The following is a 23187-nucleotide window of genomic DNA, read 5'->3' on the forward strand; positions in this document are numbered from 1 at the left end:
TCATGTGTGGCATCTTATCAAAGGCATTCTTAAAATCCAAGAACAAGGATGCTCTCAATACAACCCCTGTAGAATGTGATGAGAATGGGGGGGGGGGGGGGGGTGGGAGATGGACTTTCCTCAGGCTTTGCAGGGAGTAGAGATGCTGCTGGGCTTTCTTTGGTATGGAGCTGGTGTTGAGGGACCAGCTGAGATTCTCTGCCAGGTGAACACCAAAAAATTTGGTGCTCTTAACGATCTCTACCGAGGAGCCGTCGATATTCAGCGGGGAGCGGTCGCTCCATGCCTTCCTGAAGACAACAAGCATCTCTTTTGTTTCGTTCACATTCGGAGACAGGTTGTTGGCTCTGCACCAGTCCATTAGCCGCTGCACCTCCTCTCTGTATGCTGACTCATCGTTCTTGCTGATGAGACCCACCATGGTTGTGTCATCGGCGAACTTGATGATGTATTGCAGCAGAGTAAACAGCAGTGAACTGAGCACACAGCCCTGGGAGGCCCCCGTGTTCAGTGTGATGGTATTGGAGATGCTGCCTCCTATCTGGACTGACTGAGGTCTCCCAGCCAGAAAGTCAAGTATCTTTGTTTATGCTGCTTGTTATTTCTTCAAAGAATTCCAACAGGCTCGTCAGTCAAGATTTTCCCTTCAGGAAATCATGCTGACTTTGAGCTATTTTATCATATGCCTGCAAGTACTCCAAAACATCACCCTTAACAATTGACTCTAACATCTTCCCAACCACTGAGGTCGGAGTAACTGGCCTATAGTTTCCTTTCTTCTGCCTCTCTCCCATCTTGAAGACTAGAGTGACATTTGCAATTTTCCAGTCTTCTGGAACCATTCCAGAATCCAGTGATTCTTGAAAGATCATTACTAATGCATCCACAATTCATCTGGTCCAGGAGACTTATCTACCTTCAGACCTTTCAGTTTCCCAAGCACCTTCTCCCTAGTTATAGCAACTATACTAATTTCTGTCTCCTGACACTCTCAAACTTCCAGTGTACTGCTAGTGTCTTATACAATGAAGACTGATGCAGAATTCTGGTTTTCACAAGGAGGAGGTTAACAAAGATGATTGTGGGAATGAAAGGGTTATCATACAAGGAGCATTTGATAGCTCTGGGTCTGTACTCGCTGGAATTTAGAAGAATGAGGGGGGATCTCATTGAAATCTTTTGAATGTTGATAGGCTTGGATAGTGTGGATGTGGAAAGTATGTTTCCCATGGTGGGGGAGTCTAGGACAAGAGGGCATAGCCTCAGGATAGAGGGGAGTCCATTTAAAGCAGAGATGCAGAGAAATTTCTTCAGCCAGAGGGTGGTGAATTTGTGGAATTTGTTACCACAAGCAGCTGTGGAGGCCAGGTCGTTGAGTGTACTTAAGGCAGAGCTTGATAGGTTCTTGATTGGACACTGCATCAGAGGTTATGGGGAGAAAGCTGGGGAGTGGGGCTAAGGCGGGGAGAAAGGATCAGCCATAATTGAATGGCGGAGCAGACTTGATGGGCCAAATCTGCTCCTATGTCTTACGGTCTAACATACTTATTCAGTACATCCGCTATTTCCTAGTCCCCGATTACTACCTGTCCAGCATCATTTTCCAGTGGTCCAAAATCTACTCTCACCCCTCTTTTATTCTGAATATATCTGAAAAAAAACTTAGTATCCTATTTGATATTATTGGTTAACTTACCTTCATATTTCATCTTTTCGCTCCTTATGGTATTTTTAGTTGCCTTCTGTTAGTTTTTATAAGATTCCAATCCCCTAATTTTTGCTTTATTATATGCCCTTTCTTTGGCTCTTATGTTGGCTTTGACTTCCCTTTTCAGCCATGGATGTGTCATCCTGACTTTAGAATATCTCTTCTTCTTTGGGATGTATCCGTCCTGTGTCTTTCGAATTGCTCCCAGAAACTCCAGCCGTTGCTGCTGTGCCGTCATCCCTACTAATGTTCCCTTCCAATCAACTTTGGTCAGCTCCTCTCGCATGCATCTGTAATTCCCCTTACAGCACTGATGTTATCAGAATTTTTTTACAGTATTTGCACTATTTGTCTTTATTTACAAATAGTTTTTCATAAATTCTATTGTATTTATTTATTTTTTGTGTTAATGCCTCCAAGAAAATTAATCTCAAGGCCATTTAGCATTCATGATATGTAGGCACCTTTGTAACATGTTAAAGACAAGAGAGGAATGCAGATTTCCTGAAATCCAGAGTAACACAGATTGCTGGAGAAATTCAGCAGGTTAGGCAGCATCTACGGAAAGGAACAATCAATGTTTCATGATGAAGGGTCTCGGCCTAGGTCACAGAGTGGACTTTGTGCACAGCAAGGAGATAACGGCCACATCCTTGGTCTCAGCATTGATGTAAATATTGGGAATTTTGTCTATGTGAGAGGATGTCTCCTTTAAAATGCCTGACCACTGATGGTGTCAACACTCATTGGAATGTTGGGCAGTGTGTGCAAGTTGATAATGATCACAGCAACAACAACTTGAACAAGATTGATAATGAACAATGGTCTTACACTCACTCTTACCTGTCTCCTTTTCCAGCAAGGGAGATCTTTTCAAAGTGCATATGGAATTTCTGCCCCTTGGTGCCTTCGATTATCCAAGTGCAGGTTAAGTTGTTGCTGTAATTTGCGGGATAATTGGGAGACAATACTCTTCCAATGGTAGCATTTGATATTGTACCACCACAGAGGGCTAAAGAAGGAACAGGAAAGTGCATGTTATTTAGGGAGTCCGTTAACATTCTCACCCACCTCCGCCTCTCCATCTTGTTTCTTACTTCAATAGCTTCCTCCACTACTCCATCTCTCCTCCCCACCTTTCCATCTCTCCATCTCCCCTCCTAACTTCTCCATCTCTCCTCTCCATTCTCCATCTCTCCTCCACACTTCTCCACTCTCCATCTCCCCTCCTAACTTCTCCATCTCTCCTCTTCACTCTCCATCTCTCCTCTCCACCTCTCCATTTCTCCATCCCACCTCCCTACCTTTCCACCTTTCCTCCCCACCTCTCCATCTCTCCTTCTCACCTTTCCATCTCTCCATTTCCCCTCCCCACTTCTCCATCTCTCCTCCCCACTTCTCCATCTCTCCTCTCCACTCTCCATCTCTCCTCCCCACCTCTCTATTTCTCCTCTCTACTCTCCATCTCTCCTCCCCACTCTCCATCACTCCTCTCCACTGTCCATCTCTCCTCCTACCTCTCCATCTCTCCTCCCACCTCTCTATTTCTCCATCCCACCTCCCTACCTTTCCACCTTTCCATCTCTCCTCCCCCTCTCCATTTCCTCTCCCCACTTCTCCATCTCCCCTCCCCACCTAATCCACACTGTATCTCAATTAAAGATAGGATAAATGCAAGCAGGCTTTTCCCCTTAGGTTGGGTGAGACCTAGAGGTCATAGGTTTAGGTGAAATACTTAAGGGGAATCTGAGGGGGAAACTCCTTCACTTGGAGGGTGGTGTGAGTGTGGACAAGATGCCAGTGGAAGTAGTTCAATTGTAACGTTTAAGCGAAGTTTGGATAAGACATGGATGGGGGCTTGGAGGGGTATAGTCTTTGTGTAAAATAAGTAGAGGAAAAGAGAGCAAAAGATAGTGCAGTAACATAAATGGATTCATTGCCCGTTCAGATGGGATTGGGTTGGCAAGGACGAGATGGGCCAAAGGACCTCTTTCTGGGCACAATTCTCTATGACTCTATACAGACTGATGCACTTTTAATGAAGGTATGAGGCATGTGACAGTGAGCAGGATGTTGAAGTCGCCAGATTTAAACATGGGGAGGTAGTATACAACACTTCCAGTTCTCTGTTGCTTATTTTACAGAATCAAACAAAGTGAATATTATTTCCGCACATTCACAGCCTATAATATTTTGCAACGTGGTGAAACAATCCAGTGACCAGAGCTGATTTATTAACCCTTCCAAATACAGTGCTCCCAATGGAATAAAGAGAATTACAGAGGTATGAGAGAGGAGCTTGCCCAGGTGTATTGGAGGAGGATACTGGCCAGGATGGTGGCAGAGCAGAGATGGCTGAAATTTCTGGGAATAGTTCATGTCCCACAGAAGAATAAATTCTCAAATGGCAAGGGGTAGACAACTGTAGCCAACAAATGAAGTTAAGGACTCCATAAAAGTGAAGAAAAGAGCATATAAGGTAGCAAAAGTGAGTGGGAAGATGGATGACAAATAATGAAAAGTCTGCAGATGCTGGAAATCTAAGCAACACAAACAAAATGCTGGAGGAACTCAGCAGGCCAGGCAGCATTTATGGAAAGAAGTACAGCCAACATTTCAGGCTGAAACCCTTTGGCAGGAATGGGGAAAAAAAGCTGGGGAGTAGATTTAAAAGGTGGGGGGCGGGGAGAGAGAAGCACAAGCTGATAGACGAAACCTTGGGGAGGAAGGATGAAGTAAAGAGCTGGGAAGCTGATTGGTGAAAGAGACAGAAGGCCATAGAAGAAATAAAAGGGGGAAGGAGCACCAGAGGGAAGTGATCAGCGGGCAAGGAGATGAGGTGAGAGAAGGATAAGGAGATGACAAATGGTGAAGAGGCTGGGGTGGGGGCATTACCAGAAGTTTGAGAAATCAATGTTCATGCCATCAGGTTAGAGGCTACCCAAACGGAATATGAGGTCTTGTTCCTCCAACCCAAGTATGGCCTCATCCCGCATTCCAACAGAGGAGGAGGTCATGGATATCGGAATGGGAATGGGAAGTGGAATTAAAATGGGTGGAGGAGCCATGGATGGACATATCAGAATGGGAATGGGAAGACAATCAAAGGAGAATTAGTGGATGTCACTCACTTGGATTTTCAGAAGGCCATACATGAGGTTGCTTAACAAGATAAAATCCTATGGCGTTACAGGAAAGATACTGACATGGATAGAGCAATGGCTAACAGACAGGAGGCAGCATGTGGGAATAAAATGGGCCTTTTCTGGCTGGCTACCAGTGACTTGTGGCGTTCCTCAGGGGTCCATATTGGGACGGCTACTTTTCACATTGTTTGTCAATGGAATTGATGGCTCCGTGGCAAAGTTTGCGGATGATATGAAGATAGGTGGAGGGGTTGGTAGTGCTGAGGAAGCAATGTGATTGCAGCAGGACAGACAAATTGCAAGAATGCGCAAAAAAGTGGCAGATGGAATACAGTGTTGGGAGATGTATGATAACGCATTTTGGTAAAAGGAACAATAGTGCAGATTAAGTGGGGAGAAAATTCAAACATCAGAGGTGTAGAGGGACTTAGGAGTCCTCATGCAAGACTCCCAGAAGGTTAATTTACAGGTTGAGTCTGTGGTAAAGAAGGCAAACGCAATGTTGGCATTTACTTCAAGGGGAATAGAATTTAAAAGCATGGAGATAATGCTGAGGCTTTATAAGACACTAGTCAGGTTGCACTTGAGCATTGTCAACAGTTTGGGGCCCTATCTCTCAGAAAAAATGTGTTGTCATTGGGGAGAGTCCAGAGGAGGTTCACAAGGACGATTCCAGGAATGAAGGGGTTAACATATGAAGAATGTTTGTCAGCTTTGGGCCTGTACTCACTGGAATCTAGAAGAATGTGGGGGTGGGGATCTCATTGAAAACTGCCGAATGTAGAAAGGACTAAGTAGGGTGGTTGTGGAGGGGATGTTTCCTATGGTGGGTGTATCCAATCCTAGAGGGCACAGCCTCAAACTCGAGGGGTGGTCCTTTAGAACAGAGGTAAGGATGAATTTTTTTAGCCAGAGAGTAGTAAACCTGTGGAATGGTCTGCCACAGACAGCAGTGGAGGCCAAGTTTGCGGGTATATTTAAAGCAGAAGTTGATTGGTTCCTGATCAATCAGGGCGTCAAAGGATATGGTGAGAAGGCAGGTGTATGGGGGTGAGTCGGATCCAGGATCAGCCATGATGAATGGCAGAGTATGAATCCAGGAATGGCAGAATAGGCTCGATGGGGTGAATGGCCTAATTCTGCTCCTTGGTCTCATGGTCTACCATAGAAGTAGAACTCTCACACTAGTGCCGCAGGTGAGCTGAATCCACATTTTTAATCACTCATCTAAATCTGCAGACCCAGCGGGTGGGGTAGTGGCATCAGCACTGGACTGCGGGGCGGAAGGTCTCGAGTTCGGATCCAGCCGGCTCCCCTGCACACTTTCTGTGCTGGGTTAAGAGCTGGTAATCTCTTTGAAAAACTCATCTGGCAGAAGGCAATGGCAAACCACTGATGTAACTTGCCTATGACCGAGCGTCGTGGGAGTAAGTCATCTGCTAACTGGAAGAATTCCGGATGCAACATACCTTTCCTTTCCTAAATCTGCACTTTCCTAAAGTAACACAGAATCTAAGGTTTTCTCCTGAAGTCCCCAGGGAGCTCACTCTTGCAGCTCCACTCCTGTCAACAAGGTGATCTTCCTTCACGGAGTACGGTGCACCAAAGTAACACAGCAGTTAGCACAGCATCATTACAGCTCAGAGAGTGGAATTCAAAGCTCAAATCTGACATCATCTGTCAGCAGTCTGTACATCTTCCTGTGGATTGCATGGGTTTTCCCCAGCTGCTCCCCACACTCCCAAAAATGTACTGGTTAGTAGGTTAATCGGTCATTGTAAATTGTCCTATTATTAGGTAAGGGCAGGATTTCCCAACCTGGGGTCCACGGACTCCTTGGTAAATGAAATAATTCCATGGCTAAAGGAGGATGGGAAGGCCTCCATTTGGATTACATCAGGGGTTGCTGGTCAACATGGCTCATAGGGCCTCAACTGCTTATTCTGCGCTATATCACAGAAAGTTTGGTACTTAGTCACAGTGAAACAGGCTGAGAATGGGCTGTCAGTTTGATACTTGGTCACAGGCCGAGAATGGACTGTCAGTTTGATACTTGGTCACAGGCCGAGAATGGGCTGTCAGTTTGATACTTGGTCACAGGCTGAGAATGGGCTGGCAGTTTGGTAGTTGGTCACAGTGAAACAGGCCGAGAACGGTCTGACAGTTTTGTACTTCATCACAGGCCAAGAATGGGCTGACAGTCTGATAATTGGGCACAGGCCGAGAACGGGCTGACAGTCTGATAATTGGGCACAGGCCGAGAACGGGCTGACAGTTTGCTAATTGGTCACAGGCCGAGAATGGGCTGGCAGTTTGGTAGTTGGTCACAGTGAAACAGGCCGAGAATGTCTGACAGTTTGATACCTGGTCACAGTGAAACAGGCCAAGAACGGGCTGTCAGTTTTGTACTTCATCACAGGCCGAGAATGGGCTGACAGTCTGATAATTGGGCACAGGCCGAGAACGGGCTGACAGTTTGCTAATTGGGCACAGACCGAGAACGGGCTGACAGTTTGGTACTTGGTCACAGTGAAACAGGCCAAGAACGGACTGACAGTTTGGTAGTTGGTTACAGTGAAACAGGCCGAGAACAGGTTGTCAGTTTGACACTTGGTCACAGGCCGAGAATGGGCTAACAGTTTGGTAACACACACAAAACGCTGGTGGAATGCAGCAGGCCAGGCAGCATCTATAGGAAGAAGTACAGTCGACGTTTCAGGCTGAGACCCTTTGTCAGGACCAACTGAAAGAAGAGATAGTAAGAGATTTGAAAGTGGGAGGGGGAGGGGGAAATGCCAAATGATAGGAGAAGATGAAGATGATGACAGGTGGGATGAAGCTGAGAGCCGGAAAGGTGATTGGCAAAAGGGATACAGAGCTGGAGAAGGGAGAGGATCATGGGATGGGAGACCTAGGGAGAAAGAAAGGGGGAGGGGAGCACCAGAGGGAGATGGTGAGTAGGCAAGGAGTGATTGTGAGAGGAATAGAGAGAGAAAGAAAAAAGGGGGAAATAATAAATAAAATAAATGAATGAATGAATAAATAAATAAGGGATGGGGTAAGAAGGGGAGGAGGGGCATTAACGGAAGTTAGAGAAATCAATGTTCATGCCATCAGGTTGGAGGCTACCCAGACGGAATATAAGGTGTTGTTCCTCCAATCTGAGTGTGGCTTCATCTTGACATTAGAGGAAGTCATGGATAGACATATCAGAATGGGAATGGGACGTGTGGCCACTGGGAGATCCTGCTTTCTCTGGTGGACAGAGCATAGGTGTTCAGCGAAATGGTAGTTGGTCACAGTGAAACAGGCCGAGAACGGGTTGTCAGTTTGATAATTGGTCACAGGCTGAGAACGGGCTGGCAGTTTGCTATTACTTTCTCCATTCATTATTACTTAGTTTGGTAAGTACTTGATTGGTTTCTCCCAATCGTTAGGAAGTTTATATATTGAAATATTCGGAACTATATTTTATGGATTCTCAAGTTAGATGGGAAACTGTAAATGAGATATTCAGATTGTGAGTCACACCCAAAATGCTGAAGGAATTGGGTGAATGTTTTGCGCTGAGACCCATCTGCAGGACAGGGTCTTGGGCTGAAACATTGACTCTTTATTCCTCTCCATAGATGCTGACTGATCTGTAGTGTTCCTCCAGCATCTCTCTGGATTTCCAGCATCTGCAGAATCTCTTGTACTTAAGATTGCTGTGGTTTCTAGGAGACATAGTTTAATACAGTTTCTCCCTTTGGTAAAATTCATTGCTTTCTGAAGTTTACCTTGACAGCTTGGCTCCTTGTTGTTCCAGTGTGGCTGTGATGCATTCATACAGGTCAGTGTGTCTGGCCCCTGGAGCTGGTAACCAGGGTTACAGCGGAAGTGTGCAGTACCATCGGCATGCAAATCCAACACAGACACATCTCCATAATTGGGTCGCCGTGGAAAGTTACAACTCAGCATGAAAACTGTGGGAGAAAATGATAGGAGTTACAGCAAAATCTTATATCTATTCTCTATGAATAAACGAAGGAGGAGGTTGGTGCCCAGAGAGTATTGATGTTGGTTCATCATTGTCACGTGTGCCAAGATACAATGAAAAGCTTGCCTTTCCTAGTGTTCATACAGATCAGATCATTACACAGCGCACTGAGGTAGAACAAGGTCAACCAATAACAATGTAGAATAAAGTGTAATAGCTACAGAGAGAGCACAATGCAGGTAGACAAGAAAGTGTAAAATCATAATGAGGTAGATTCTGAGGCCATGTCCATCTTATCATCCAAGAGTTTGATAACAGCTGTCCTTCAATGTGGTGGTATGTGCTTTCAGGCTTTTGTATCTTCTGCTGGATGGGAGAGGGGAGAAGAGAGAATGTCTGGGATGGATGGGGGCTTTGATTACGCTGGCTGCTTTACTGAGGCAGCGAGAGGTATAGACAGAGTCATTGGAGGTGAGGGGAGGCTGATTTCTGTGATGTGCGGAGATGGGTTTGAAACTCTCTGTGGGTCAGGTGCAGAGAAATTGCTCTACCAAGACATGATGCATCCAGTTTGGATGCTTTCCTTGGTGAACAAGTGTCAATTATGAACATTAAAGAAATGTTTTAATATAGGGTTACATGCTGCATCTTAGACCAAGCTGAATCTGCTGTAGAGTTAAAGGCTACATTCAAACAAAGCTCCAACTATTGGTCCAAATGAGCCTTCCTTATTAGTAAGAATTTTACTGGTTTATAATTTGGGTGGTGGAGTGGAGGTATGCTTTTATTAAAGTAGGTATAAGGTGCTCCTTCCCTCCGCTGGCCTGCAGGTCACCGTGGGCAAGGTGTAGACCCCCCTCCCCCGATCAGGGTCACATGAAGCCACGGGAGTAGGTGGCTGATGGTCGTAGAGAAGCTGGTGCAAATCACAAGTCCTGGTCATGTGACCACTGAGACACCAGGCAGACAATATTTGAAGAGTATTGATAATGGCTGGGGTCACCTGCCTTGTGAAGACACTGCCTAGAAGAAGGCAATGGCCAAATTACCTCTGTAGAAAATTTGCCAAAAACAATTATGGTCATGGAAAGACCATGATTGCTCACGTCATGGACAAGGCACATAATGATGATGTCATAGACATTGCAGATGATGATGATCTCATAGACAGGCACATAATGATGGTGGCATAGACACAGCACATGATGATGGTGATGATAGCTAAAGGCCAATGAGCCAGTCATTCCCAGCCCTGATAGAAGCATTCAGCCTTTCTAAGTTGGGACTATTTCATCTGTCATTAATAGAGAGTGACAGCTGCACACTGAATCTGCCTAGCAGTGTTGGAGTACTACCATGCAGTCGGTTAATCCGATTCCTAATTTAATCAGTTTGACACAAACTTGTGGACCAAACTCTCTGTTCCAGTGCTGTAGTGTTCTAAAAATCCTCCAATAACTTTAGCTACAGAGATCTACCCCCTTCAGATGGACCAACATTACCTTTTCTTGTCTTGCTGACAGTCAACGGCCTGATGTTGTAGTTGGGACCCAAGGGCTTCTCAATACAGATAAAAAACAAAGCCGGCCTTTGGGGAACCATTTCATCGAGAACCTGCACTCTGTTCATGGCAAGTGGCAGGATCTCTCATAGTTACGTATTTCAATTTATTTTCCCATTCTGACATGTCAGTCCAAGGCCAAACTCAGGCTGAAGGGGCAGCACCTCATATTCCATCTTAGTAGCCTCCAATTTGATGGTAGGAACATCTATTTCTTAAATTTCTGGTAATTCTCTCCCCATCCCCCACTACTTTTTCTCTTTGCTCTCTGAATTATTAGTCTGAATAATGTAGTCACCTCTTTAAAGACAGAGATACAGTACGGTAACTGGTCCTTCCAACCAAGAGCCTGTGCGACCCAGTTGCACCATGTGACCAATTAACCTACTAACCCTGTATGTATGTGGGTGGAAACTGAAGGAAAGGCACATGGTCACAGGGAGAACTTACAAACTCCTTACAGAGGACAGTGTAAGTGACTGGCACTGAAAGAGCATCATCTAATCTCTACACAACTGTGCTGTCACTACCATAGCCAGCTAGAATGAGGACAATTTGGTAATTTCCTCGTCAGTCCAACTTAGAGACCACCCTGCTGAAAATCACTTTACCTTATACACAATATTAATGGATAAACTATCCTCCAGCTACTGTATTGTCTGGGAAGATTTATTTGCCTGGTTTAAACTTTCCCACATGCTTTAAATGGAAGGTTCTCAGAGCCTTCTTTACTGTTTGATGTCTGTCATACCATTTTCATTGTTTGATGTAGATGGTAACTGATTAAAACATCAAGGTACAACTTTTGCTTCCTTATTTCCATGATTGGAAGCCTTACAAATAGAACAGCAGTGCAGCAGGGAGAAGGCCTTTGGCCCATGATGTCTGCATTAACCACAATCCAAATTCTTCTACCTGTACATGATGCATATTCCTCCATTCCTCGCAGATTCACATGTCTGTCTAGCGGCTTCTTAAACACCATGTCGTATCAGCTTCCACCGCTAACTCTGGCAGTTTGTTCCAGTCACTCACCCGCACATCTCCTTTAAACTATCCCTCTCTCAACTTAATGCATGAACTCTGCTATCTGACATTCCTATCCAGAGACTGTCTACCCTATCGATGCCACTTATAATTTTATTAATTTCTATCAGGTCTCCCCTCAACCTCCGACACCAGAGAAAACAATTCTTATTACACACATACTGTATTCCAGAGAGCACACGGGAAAGCCTCAAATACAGTTTTTCCAAATCCTCCACAGTCTTCCCGTAATGGGCAACCAGAATTTCATACAATACTTCTGGTTCAGCTTAACCAAAGTTTTAGATAGTGTCAACATGACTTTCTGCCTTGACCAATGAAAGCAAGCAGGCAGGCCATGTGCTGCCTTGACTACCCTGTCTACATGCATAGTTACTTTCAAATGTTATGGACTTGGATCACAAGATCCTTCTTTACATTAATGTTGTTAAGGCCCCAAGCCTTTAACTATATATATCCTCCTGACATTCATCATCACCATTATGCGCTGTCATATGACATCATTATGTGCTGTTATATGATATCATCGCTTTATGCCGTGCCATATGACGTCATCATTTTGTGCTGTGTCATACGACATAATCATTATGTGCTGTGTTATGTGACATCATTTTGCGCTATGTCATATGACATGGGTGATCATTACACGGCCTTGATTTTTCTTGGCAAATTTTTCTACAGAGGTGGTTTGCCACCTTTTGGGCAGCGTCTTTACAAGATAGGTGACTCCACCCATTATCAATACTCTCCAGAGATTGTCTGCCTGATGCCAGTGGTCATATAACCTGGACTTGTGATATGCTCATACGACCATCCACCACCTGCTCCCATGGCTTCACATGACCCTGATCAGTGCTGCACTTTGCCCAACGGTGACCTGCAGGCTAGCAGAAAGGAGTGCTTTGCAACTCTTTTGATAGACATATCTCCACCAGCATCCTAACGTTAGACCTCCTTAAGTGCAACAGCTTACAGGAGCTCGAATTAAACTCCATCTGCCTTTTCTGCACATAGCTGTAACTGATCTATATATTATTTTCAATACATTCCTATAGTATTTGGAGTGGTTCAGAGGATTGACCCTAAGCTTGTATGACTGGAATCTGAAGAAATATCCAGCCTGCATCAGGATTATACTTGTGTCAAGAATTCTCTATATAAAGCAGTGAGAGGCTGTAAGCAGATAATGGAATTTATAATGGGATTGAAAGTGTGTTCATCCATGTATCATTCCCTAAGCAGTCTTGTACATTCAGTCAACCAAAAGTTCTGAGAATTTATTTTTAAAGATCCCTAAAAAAACGGAGACATATGAATTAGATGCAGATTTGCACCTTTCTATTTTAAATGTTAGTGTCTGACATAAAAGTAAAAGCGGCTAAGAACTGCAATAAATTTTCAAATTTCAATCCAGAATATTGAATTACAGTTAATTTCAAAGACAACCTGTGTGACTGATAGTGAGGTGAAGGGCCTGTCTATTTCTGCTGCATTTTTCTATGACTCATTGTTACCTTATTGTGTTGTAGAGGAGAACTCAATTGGGAGCAAATTACTCATCTTATCAAAACCGATCCACCATGCTCAACAGAATTATATTTAAACATGTGCTGTATAGGTGTGCATTCTAACATAATAACATTTAAAAAATCTTTTTTATTCCTCCCCATAGATGTTGCCTGACCTGCTGCGTTCCATGAGCATTTTGTGAGTGCTGCTCTCAGACAATAGATTACTCAGATGTAACAACCGAAATTGATGGAGATATACAGTAGGTCAGGCAGCGTCAATGGCCAGATCTCCACCCCCCCCCCCCCACGATTGCTGACTGACCTGCTGAGCATTTCCAACAACTACTGGATTTCAGGTTTCTCGCATCTGTATTTTCTCACTTATTCATGGAATGCAGGCAGATTTGAAAGGACGAAGAGATGAGAAGATGACTAAACTGACTCCAGATTATTTATAGCCATCCGTAAGTGTTGAGAGACCACGGATTTGCACCTTGGAAAGGTTCCAGGGTGCAGGCCTGGGCAGGGTTGTATGGGAGACCGGCAGTTGCCCATGCTGCAAGTCTCCCCTCTCCACGCCACCGGTGTTGTCCAAGGGAAGGGCAAGGGCCAATACAGCATGGCACCAGTATTGTCGCAGAGCAATGTGTGGTTAAGTGCCTTGCTCAAGGACACAACACACTACCTTAGCTGAGGCTCGAACTAGCGACCTTCAGATCACTAGACCAATGCCTTAACAACTTGGCCACGCGCCAACACGTGGATTGTTTAATTATTACTTATCTCTACAAGAGATTCTGCAGATGCTGGAAATCTTGATCAGCACACAGACAGAATGCTGGAGAAACTCAGTAAGTCAGGCAGAGTCTATGCAGGGGAATAAATAGCCAAGGCCCTTCATCAGTCCTGTTAATTTCCCTCCATGGATGCTGCCTGACTTGATGAGCTGCTCCAGCATTTTGTATGTGTTTTGCACCTGAACATCTTTTCTCACTCTTGACTTTATCATTGGCCTGAAATATTAACACAGTTCCATTCTCCACAGATTCCAGATTCTACAGTTTATTTCAGATTTCCAACATCTGCAATATTTCTCCTTTTGGACTTTGGATTTATCTCACCTCCATTGCTTTCCATAATGCTGAAGGGTTTTGGCCTGAAATGCTGACTGCCTATTTCTCTCCACAGATCCTGCCTGTCAGCGTTGCTCCAGACTGCAGCAGCTGCAGTCTCTGTCTCCACGACTCTCGATGGGTTTAGCTCCTCAGCTCATTTGCGGAATTGAAGTTCCTTTCAATGCACAGAGTGTTGTGTTGAATGTTTGCACTTTGGAATAGAAGAAGGTGCTGTTATGTGCTGAGTCTGGACCCACCACAGGTTTTGGTCCATTCTCGCTACTCACAATTGAAAAAAAAAGTATACACCTTCACAGTATGCAAATCACACGAACTTTAATATGCAGTAAGCTCGGAGAGAAATAGCTGGGACGTGAAGTAGCAAAGTAAACTCTGCAGTCAGAGGGCAGATGAAATTCAACCCGGAGTGATATTAGTTTGGCTGTAAGATTGTGAGGACACCTCACACAGTATATGATCCAGCTTTTAAAGAGTGCTTATGCACTAGTTAGATACCTGCATCCCTGATGTGTCTGATAATTAAAATACAGTCCTACTTGTCTCTCTCTTATAGTCACTTCACAGGAACTACAAATATGAACAACACTGTCTTTGTTCCCAGTTTTCCAATGCCATGCCCACTGCTTACTCTGATAGTGAAGCCGAAACGATCCAATGCCTCCATACTGGAATGAACGGAAATGCACTGAAATGGTATTGGTCGGGCTTCGGATCACCTGACCTTCAACTAGCAGCACCTGGTTGGCCAGAACGATCCAGCTGCCACCTTCCAGCCCAAGGATGGAGAGCTGCTCTCCTTCAGACAGGTTCAGAGTTTTAACCTGAAATCAAGCACAGCACAACGACTCAGCAGCGATCGTCCTACAGGAGCAATTAAACATACAAGGTTAGAAAACGTGTTTTATATTCCCTAATATTGATTGGCACCTCCTTAATTCAAAAGGTTTAGATGGGGCAGAGTTTATTAAGTGTATCCAGGAAGATTTTCTCACACGTACAGTACTGCGCAAGAGTCTGAGGCACATATATACAAGGAGGGAGCCTAAGACTTTTGCACAGCACTGTAGTAATTTTATATATTGCATTGTACTGCTGTCACAAAAAGAAACAATTATGACATATGTGAGTGATGATAAACCTGATTCTGATACTGTTGTAGACTGAGAATGGGAAGGGGGCAGAGAGAGGTGAATCATGGTTGGGAAAAGGGGAAGAAGGAGGGCAGGGAGCGGCAAGGACCAGAGGTCCTTTCTACACTAATCAATAAAACAAATGACTTTGCACTCTCAGGGCTGGGTGTGTCTGCCCCTGAACCACCCCCGCCCAGCACCTTGCACTGTTTCTCTGCCACCCGTCCCACACCCCTCCCATGACAGGCATTTCATCCTCACCTGATCCTGCTCCAGGTTTACTAACTGGCTCTCCGCTCCACATTGATAAATACAGTACTGTGCAGAGTCTTAGGCACCCTAGCTATATACTGTATTGTATATGTGCCTAAGACTGTTGCAGAGCACTGTGTGTGGACAGGCTGAGCAGAGGAGAAGCCACACTGGATTTAGAACTAGGTAATACACCTGGATTACAGAACACTTTCAAGTGATCTGGAGCTTTTCTCTTTAGAACAAAAGGGAGATGACTTAATAGGTGTATAAGATTGTAAGAAGCTTAGATAGAGTGGGCAGCCAGCACCTTTTTCTCAGGGTGCTGAGAACCAGGCTTAAACCAGGACATCCTTTTAAGGTGAATGGAGGAACATTTAGGACAGATGTCAGAGGTAGTTTTTTTTTTACACAGAGAGAAGTAAGTGGTTAGGTGAATATTTTGAACTTGAATGTCTGGGCACTTTTTTAAGGAAGACAAGATGTGCATGATTATATCATCTTTACCTTGATATCCCAAAGGAGTTTATATCTAAAGATGCACCTTTGAACTGAATTGAATTGACTTTATTACTTACATCCTTCATACACATGAGAAGTAAAAATCTGCAATGTGCAATTTATAGTCATTTATAATAAATAGTATGTACAACAGGACAGTCAATATAACACAGAAATACAATTGTATCAGTGTGAATTAATCAGTCTGATGGCCTGGTGGAAGAAGCTGTCTCGGAGCCTGTTGGTCCTGGCTTTTATGCTGCAGTACTGTTTCCTGGATGGTAGCAACTGAAACAGTTTGTGGTTGGGGTAACTCGGGTCCCCAATGATCCTTTGGGCCTTTTTGACACACCTGTCTTTGTAAATGTCCTGAATAGTGGGAAGTTCACATCTACAGATACGTTAGGCATCACTCTGCAGAGTCCTGCAATTGAGATAAATACAGTTCTCATACCAGACGGTGATGCAGCCTGTCAAGATGCTCTCACCTGTGCCCCTGTACTTAGGATGTGGGGGCCATACCAAACTTCTTCAACAGTCTGAGGTGAAAGAGGCACTGTTGTGCCTTTTTCACCACACAGCCAGTAGGTACAGACCACGTGAGGTCCTCAGTGATGTTTATGCTGAGGAACTTGAAGCTGTTTACCCTCTCAGTCCAAGATGCATTTATGTCTATAGAAGTTAGTCCATCTCCATTCCTCCTGTAATCCACAACCAGCTCCTTTGTTTTTGCAACATTGAGGGAGAGGTTGTTTTCTTGACACCACTGTGTCAGGGTGATGACTTCTTCTCTGTAGGCTGCATCGTTATTGTTTGAGATTCCGCCAATCAGTGTAGTATCGTCAGCAAATTTAGTTAGCAGATTGGAATGTCTCTGCTGATATAACATGAGGTACTTGTTGGAATCCTGCTCCCTTGTTAGTTTTGTAAAGATTAAATTTGTCATGTGTATGTACAGTAGAGTACAGTACACCTACAGTGCAATGCATTGTTTGTGTCAGATCAGATCAGTGAAGGTTGTGGTGGGGGCAGCTTGCAGTGTCTTCACGTGTACCCACAACTTACTAACCCTGACCTGTACATCATTGGAATGCGGGAGGAAGCTGGAACACCAAGAGAAAACCCATGTGGCAAATAATTGACAGAGGCAAGAATTGAATCCCAATTGGTGACTGCTGGCACTGTTAACCACTAACTAAAGTGCCACCCTTCTGCACTGGGAGGACCTGATGTTTCAGTGGATGGCAGCACAAATAAACCATCCCCTGTCAATGTCACACTTCAGTTTAATGAGGAAAGAAGCCAGTTATTTCTGTGAACTCGGTGCATTGCACCTTGAAATCTTTTGCTAGATCTCGTGAGCTTCTTCTGAGTCACAATAGTCTAGCTAACAGCTCAAAGTCATGCCCAATGATCCAAGAAAAGTCATTTCATTAATTGTCATCCTAGAGCAGGGAAATTCAATTTCCATGCAATCTAATTTAATTTAATTCTGCACTGTGCCATTTATCTCCTGCAGTAATTGTCAAGGCCAATCAAAGCAAACAGACTATTTTAATTGCACAAAAAAAATTATTTAGGTTCCTGGAACTCAATCTTTCCAAGTGACAGGGAGCCAGAAACAAGCTTCAACAGAAATACCATGACTGTTATTCTACAATTTTTCAACCGTGTAAAATGCTTCACCCAAAGCTGTAAGACTACTACCTCCTTTCTTACTAATGGGGAATCAAAGTTCCGCTCTGCTGTAGAAATCAGGATTCCATGTCCAGAGTCAAAGTTCAAAGTAAGTTCAGTATCAAAGTACATTCCATATATACTATCACAAAATTTATTTTCTTGCAGACATACACAGTAGAACAAAGAAATGTAATAGAATCAATGAAAAACTGTATTCAAATACTGACAAACAACCAATATGCAAAAAAAACAAACTCTACAAATACAAAAGAAAAAAAGATAAAAATAATAATAAATAAGTAAGTAATAGTTGAGAAAAAAGGAGCTTGGAAAAGTAGAGGGTTATGGGTAACTTTAAGTACTTTCTAAGGTAGGGACATGCTCAGCACGGCTTTGTGGGCCAAAGGGCCTGTATTGTGCTGTAGGTTTTTTATGTTTCCAAAGTCTTTAGGAAGGGTGTGCATAATAGCAGCACAGCCTGTGGTGCGTGCCAGTAAGCAAAAATCAGCTGTCATGTTCGGGTGCCTTTGACACTTTTGAGTTCTCGGAGTGACAGTTTGACCATGTCAATGTGGACTTGGTCCTCTCCCACCCCTGTGGTTTCACACACTTCCTTACCGTGGTGGACCATACTACCATGTGGCTAGAGGTCATCCAGCCAGCATTGGTGACATCCGTGGCTGAGTTGGTGTACAGGCAGCCATTATGAATGCCAGGTGGTTTTATTCCTGACATCACAACTGCCTGGCTGGTCTCTCAAGAGCTTTCCACCCTCCTCAGTAAATTCAATTCCTTTTCACCTATTCCTACCTCCCATTGTGGCGTACAGCACTCTTGGGTTCCTATTGACCTACATTCCATCTTGTTTGTTTTCGTCCACCAAGACACACACCAAAATCTCCTTAAGCTTCCTTACAATGGCCTATTCCGCATCTCAGAATGGAGAGAAAAGACTTTTACTATAGATTGGGGGGGGGGGGGGGGTAAACCTGACCATATTTTGGTGGATTGCCTTAAGCTGACCCACCAAGATTTGGAGGATTCTGCTGCCGTGCCCCTGGCATGGAGACATGACCGTGAGCACGTCAACACACCTCTGGAGGAGCCAGAGGCCCCCGCAGTTCCTCTACACATAGAATATAGGATCCATCTGGGCTCCTTGTCTGAGCTCCGGAAAGGCTCACTACACCAGTTTTAGTGAATTCTGGGGAGGGGACTTTGTAGAGAAATGTAATGGGAGGAAACGTACATAATTTACAACTGCAGATATGAATTTGGGGTTCTCTTTAAGCGGCTGGATTGCCATGATGACTTAATTACATGAAGTTTTTTTTAACGCGCTTTCCCTCAAGTCCCCTCCATCCCCAGCCTCACTCTCCCAACAGCCTACAGGTTCCAACCTTCCCGCTCCATGCCGACCTCCCGTCTGCTCGCTGTCATTCACTGAAATACACTCCCTTCCACGGGCTCATGACTCAACCCAGCTCACCTTCGCCAATCCACCAATCACACACTTTTGTCTCCTCTGTGACCTCTGGCCGTCGAGCGCCAGGATAGTGTGGACCAGCAGAGGGAATTCATTATGTCCGGGGAGAGGCCATCATGTACCCCCCCCCCCCCCTCAGTCAGTCCAGATGGAAGTAAAGGGATGGCAAAAAAGGAGCCAATTTTTTTGTTTACTTGAGAAAGGAATGCATCCCAACGACTACATCAGAAAAAAACAGACCATAAAGGTAATATTCTCTGGATGACTGCATAACCATGTGAATATTGGGAGAAGAGGATAAAATCAGTGAGTTATATGGCTGGGTCAGAGGTTAAAGTGGGAATAATTGGTTTCATATCAAGGTTTCATATTGACATTATAATAACATACCTGCAAAAGGAGACAGAGCAAGGAAAGTGGTTAAAAAGACAAATAGATCTAATGATCAGAATTGGATTCAATAGTCTTTATGGCAATACCTTTACAAGAATGAAGAATATACTGACCAACACTAAACTAGGCATGACAACCCGCCTCAGAGTACTGAAACGTTTATCCAGTTATATTATATGGTTCAGAATGTTGGACAATATCTAGTAACATGAGGAAAGGAATTGAAGCAGCAGAGATGTGGTTTTTGAGGAGGATGCAAAGAATATCATGGATGAAAAAATATCTAACGAGGATGTCATGAACAGAGCAAGCATAAAAAGAGAAATAATGTATGCGGTCATGAAAAGGCAATGTAACTTCATTGGACATGTGATTAGGAAAGAGGAGTTAGAATGCACTGTAATTATGGGAAAGATTGAAGGGAAGAAAGCAAGAGGAAGGCAAAGACAAATGATGATGGAGACAGCAGCCAGAGAACTGGAAATGAATGCCAATGAATTGATCCACTTGACCTGAAACAGGAGTGTGTGGGCCATGGTAGTCAAAGCTCAAACTGGGCATGGCACCTGATGATGATGAGCCTTTATGGAAATAAGGGTACAAATTGACCATAGAACATATAGAAACATAGAAAACCTACAGCACAATACAGGCCCTTCGACCCACAAAGCTGTGCCGAACATGTCCCGACCTTAGAAATTACTAGGCTTACACATAGCACTCTATTTTCCTAAGCTCCATGTAATTATCCAAAAGTCTCTTAAAAGACCCTATCCCATCCGCCTCCACCACTGTTGCTGGCAGCCCATTCTATGTACTCACCACTCTCTGAGTAAAAAACCTGCCCCTGACATCTCCTCTGTACCTACTCCCCAGCACCTTAAACCTGTGCAACCATTTCAGCCCTAGGAAAAAGCCTCTGTCTATCAACACTATCAATGCCTCTCATCATCTTATACACCTCTATCAGATCACCTCTCATCTTCTGTTGCTCTAAGGAGAAAAGGCCGAGTTCACTCAACCTATTCTCATAAGACATCCAATCCAGGCAACATCCTTGTAAGTCTCCTTTGCACCCTTTCTATGGCTCTCAGTATTTAAAAAAATACTGAGAACATGAACTGTAGAGTCCATAGGCTGTGGAATCCTTTCAGTGTTAAGGTGAGTGAAGTTACCTATGCTAATTCAGGAGTTGATTGTTATAGGGAATTGACTGTTCCTGAACTTGTTGGTGTGGGACCCGAGGCTCCTGTATCTACTTCCCGATGGCAACAGTGAGAGGAGAGCATGGCCTGGATGGTGGGGTCCAAGATGATGGATGCAGCCTGTAAAAAGGGCAATGTTACAATAGACATGGAAGATTTCAATATGCAAGTGGATTGGGAAAATCAGGTTGGTGCTGGACCCCAAGTGTGAGAATTTGAAGAATGCCTACAAAATGGCTTTCTTGAGCAGCTTGTGGTTGAGCCCACTAGGGGAATGGCAAATTGGGTGTTGTACAATAAATCATATTTAATTAGAGAGCTCAAGGTAAAGTAACCCTTGGGAGGCAGTGATCATAATATGATAGAATCCACCCTGAAGTTTCAGAAAGAGAAGCTAAAGTCAGGTGTATCAGTATTATGTGGAGTAAAGGGCATTATAGAGGCATGAGAGAGGAGCTGGCCAAAATTGATTGGAAGGGGATACTAACAGGCACAAAAGTAGAAGAGCAATGGCACGGGAAAGATACATTCCAAGGATGAAGAAATATTCTAAAGAGAGAATGAGGCAATCGTGACTGAAATGAGCAACATAAAAGACAAAGAGCATATAAGTGAGCAAAAAATACTGAGAAGGTAAAGGATTGGGAAACTTTTAAAAACTAACAAAAGCAACTAAAAATCATAAGAAGGGAAAAGATGAAATAAGCTATCTAATAATATCAAAGAGGATAACATAAGTTTTTTCAGATATATAAAGAGTAAAAGAGAGGCGAGACTAGACATTGGACTTTTGGAAAATGATGCTGGAGTGGTAGCAATGGGGGACAAACTTAATAAGTATTTTGCATCAGTCTTGACTGTGGAAGAAACTGGTAGTGTGGTGGAAGTTCCAGGTGTCGGGGGTCATGAAGTGTGTGAAGTTACCATAAATGGAGACAAGATTCTTGTGAAGCTGAAAGGTCGGAAGGTAGATAAGTCACCTGGCCCAGATGGTGTACACCCCAGGGTTCTGAAAGAGGTGGCTGTAGAGATTGTAGAGGCATAAGTAATGATCTTTCAAGAATCACTAGGTTCTGGAATGGTTTCAGAAGACTGGAAAATTGCAAATGTCAATCCACTCTTCAAGAAGGGAGAGAGGCAGAAGAAAGAAAATTATAGGTCAGTTAGTCTGACCTCAGTGGTTAGGAAGAGTTTGGAGTTAATTGTTAAGGATGAGGTATCAGGGTTCTTGGAGATATATGATAAAATAGGCCACAGTCAGCATGGTTTTCTTAAGTGAAAATCTTGCCTGACAAATCTTTTGGAATTTTTTGAGGAAATAACAGACAGGATAGAAAAAGGAGAATCAGTGGATGTTATTCGTTTGGATTTTCAGAAGGCCTTTGACCAGGTGCCACATGAGGCTGCTTAATAAGATTTGAGCCCCTGGCATTACAGGAAAGATATTATCATTGATAGCATATTTGGCTAAAGAAGATAGAAGATAAAGCTTCATCTGGCAGCTTTGGGCCTGTACTCACTGGAATTTAAAAGAATGCAAGGGGATCTCATTGAAATCAACCAAATGTTAAAAGGTCTAGATAGGGTGGATGTGGAGGGGATGTTTCCTATGGTGGGGATATCCAGAACTAGAGGGCACAGCCTCAGAATTGAGGGGTGACTTTTTAGAACAGAGATAAGGAGGAAACTTTTTAGCCAAAGGGTAGTGAATCTGTGGAACGTTCTGTCACAGACTGTGGTGGAGGCCAAGTCTGTGCGTATTTTTAAAGCGGAAGTTGATAAGATTCCTGATTGGCTGGGGCATCAAGGGATATAGTGAGAGGGCAGGTGCATGGGGTTGAATGGGGTCTGGGATCAGCTATGATGAAATGGCAGAGCAGACTCGATGGGCTGAATGGCCTAATTCTGCTCCTATGTCTGAAGGTCTTATGGTCTCTGATTGGCTAACCGGCAGGAAGCAAAGAGTGAGAATAAAGGGGACCTATTCTGGTTGGTTGCTGGTGACAAGTGATGTTCTGCAGGGGTCGGGATCAGGACCATTTCTTTACACGTTATATGTTAATGATCTGGATGATGAAATTGATGGCTTTGTGGCCAAGTTTTTGGGAGGGGCAGGTAGTGTTGAGGAAGCAGGGAGACTACAGAAGGTCTTGGATAGATTGCTTGAATGGGCAAAAAAGTGGCAGCTGGTATATAGTGTCGGGAAGTGTACGATCATGCAATTTGGCAGAAGGAATAAAGGTAAAGACTATTTTCTAAACTGGAAGAGCATTCTAAAATCAGATGTACAAAGGGATTTGGGAGTTCTTGTGCAGGATACCCTAAAGGTTAACTTGCAGGTTGAGTTGACAGTGAGGAAGGCAAATGCAATGTTAGCATTCATTTCAAGAGGACTAGAATATAAGAGAAATGGTGTGATGCTAAGGCTTTATAAGGCATTGGTCAGATCACA

At 43.9% G+C, this 23187-nt stretch overlaps 1 protein-coding gene across 1 annotated transcript in view; it reads right to left on the reverse strand.

Annotated features, from left to right (window-relative positions):
* The window catches only part of sez6l (seizure related 6 homolog (mouse)-like), a 762782-nt gene that overhangs the window by 682337 nt on the left and 57258 nt on the right, over positions 1–23187 (reverse strand). Inside the window, exons 5-7 of the mRNA XM_073065299.1 lie at positions 14717–14909; positions 8634–8819; positions 2552–2720 (exon numbers count right to left, since the gene is read on the reverse strand). Coding sequence (XP_072921400.1) covers positions 2552–2720; positions 8634–8819; positions 14717–14909 — 548 coding nt within the window. The remainder of the gene's footprint in view (positions 1–2551; positions 2721–8633; positions 8820–14716; positions 14910–23187) is intronic.

The sequence above is a fragment of the Hemitrygon akajei genome, chromosome 14 (assembly GCF_048418815.1).
Source record: "Hemitrygon akajei chromosome 14, sHemAka1.3, whole genome shotgun sequence".
NCBI lineage: Eukaryota > Metazoa > Chordata > Chondrichthyes > Myliobatiformes > Dasyatidae > Hemitrygon > Hemitrygon akajei.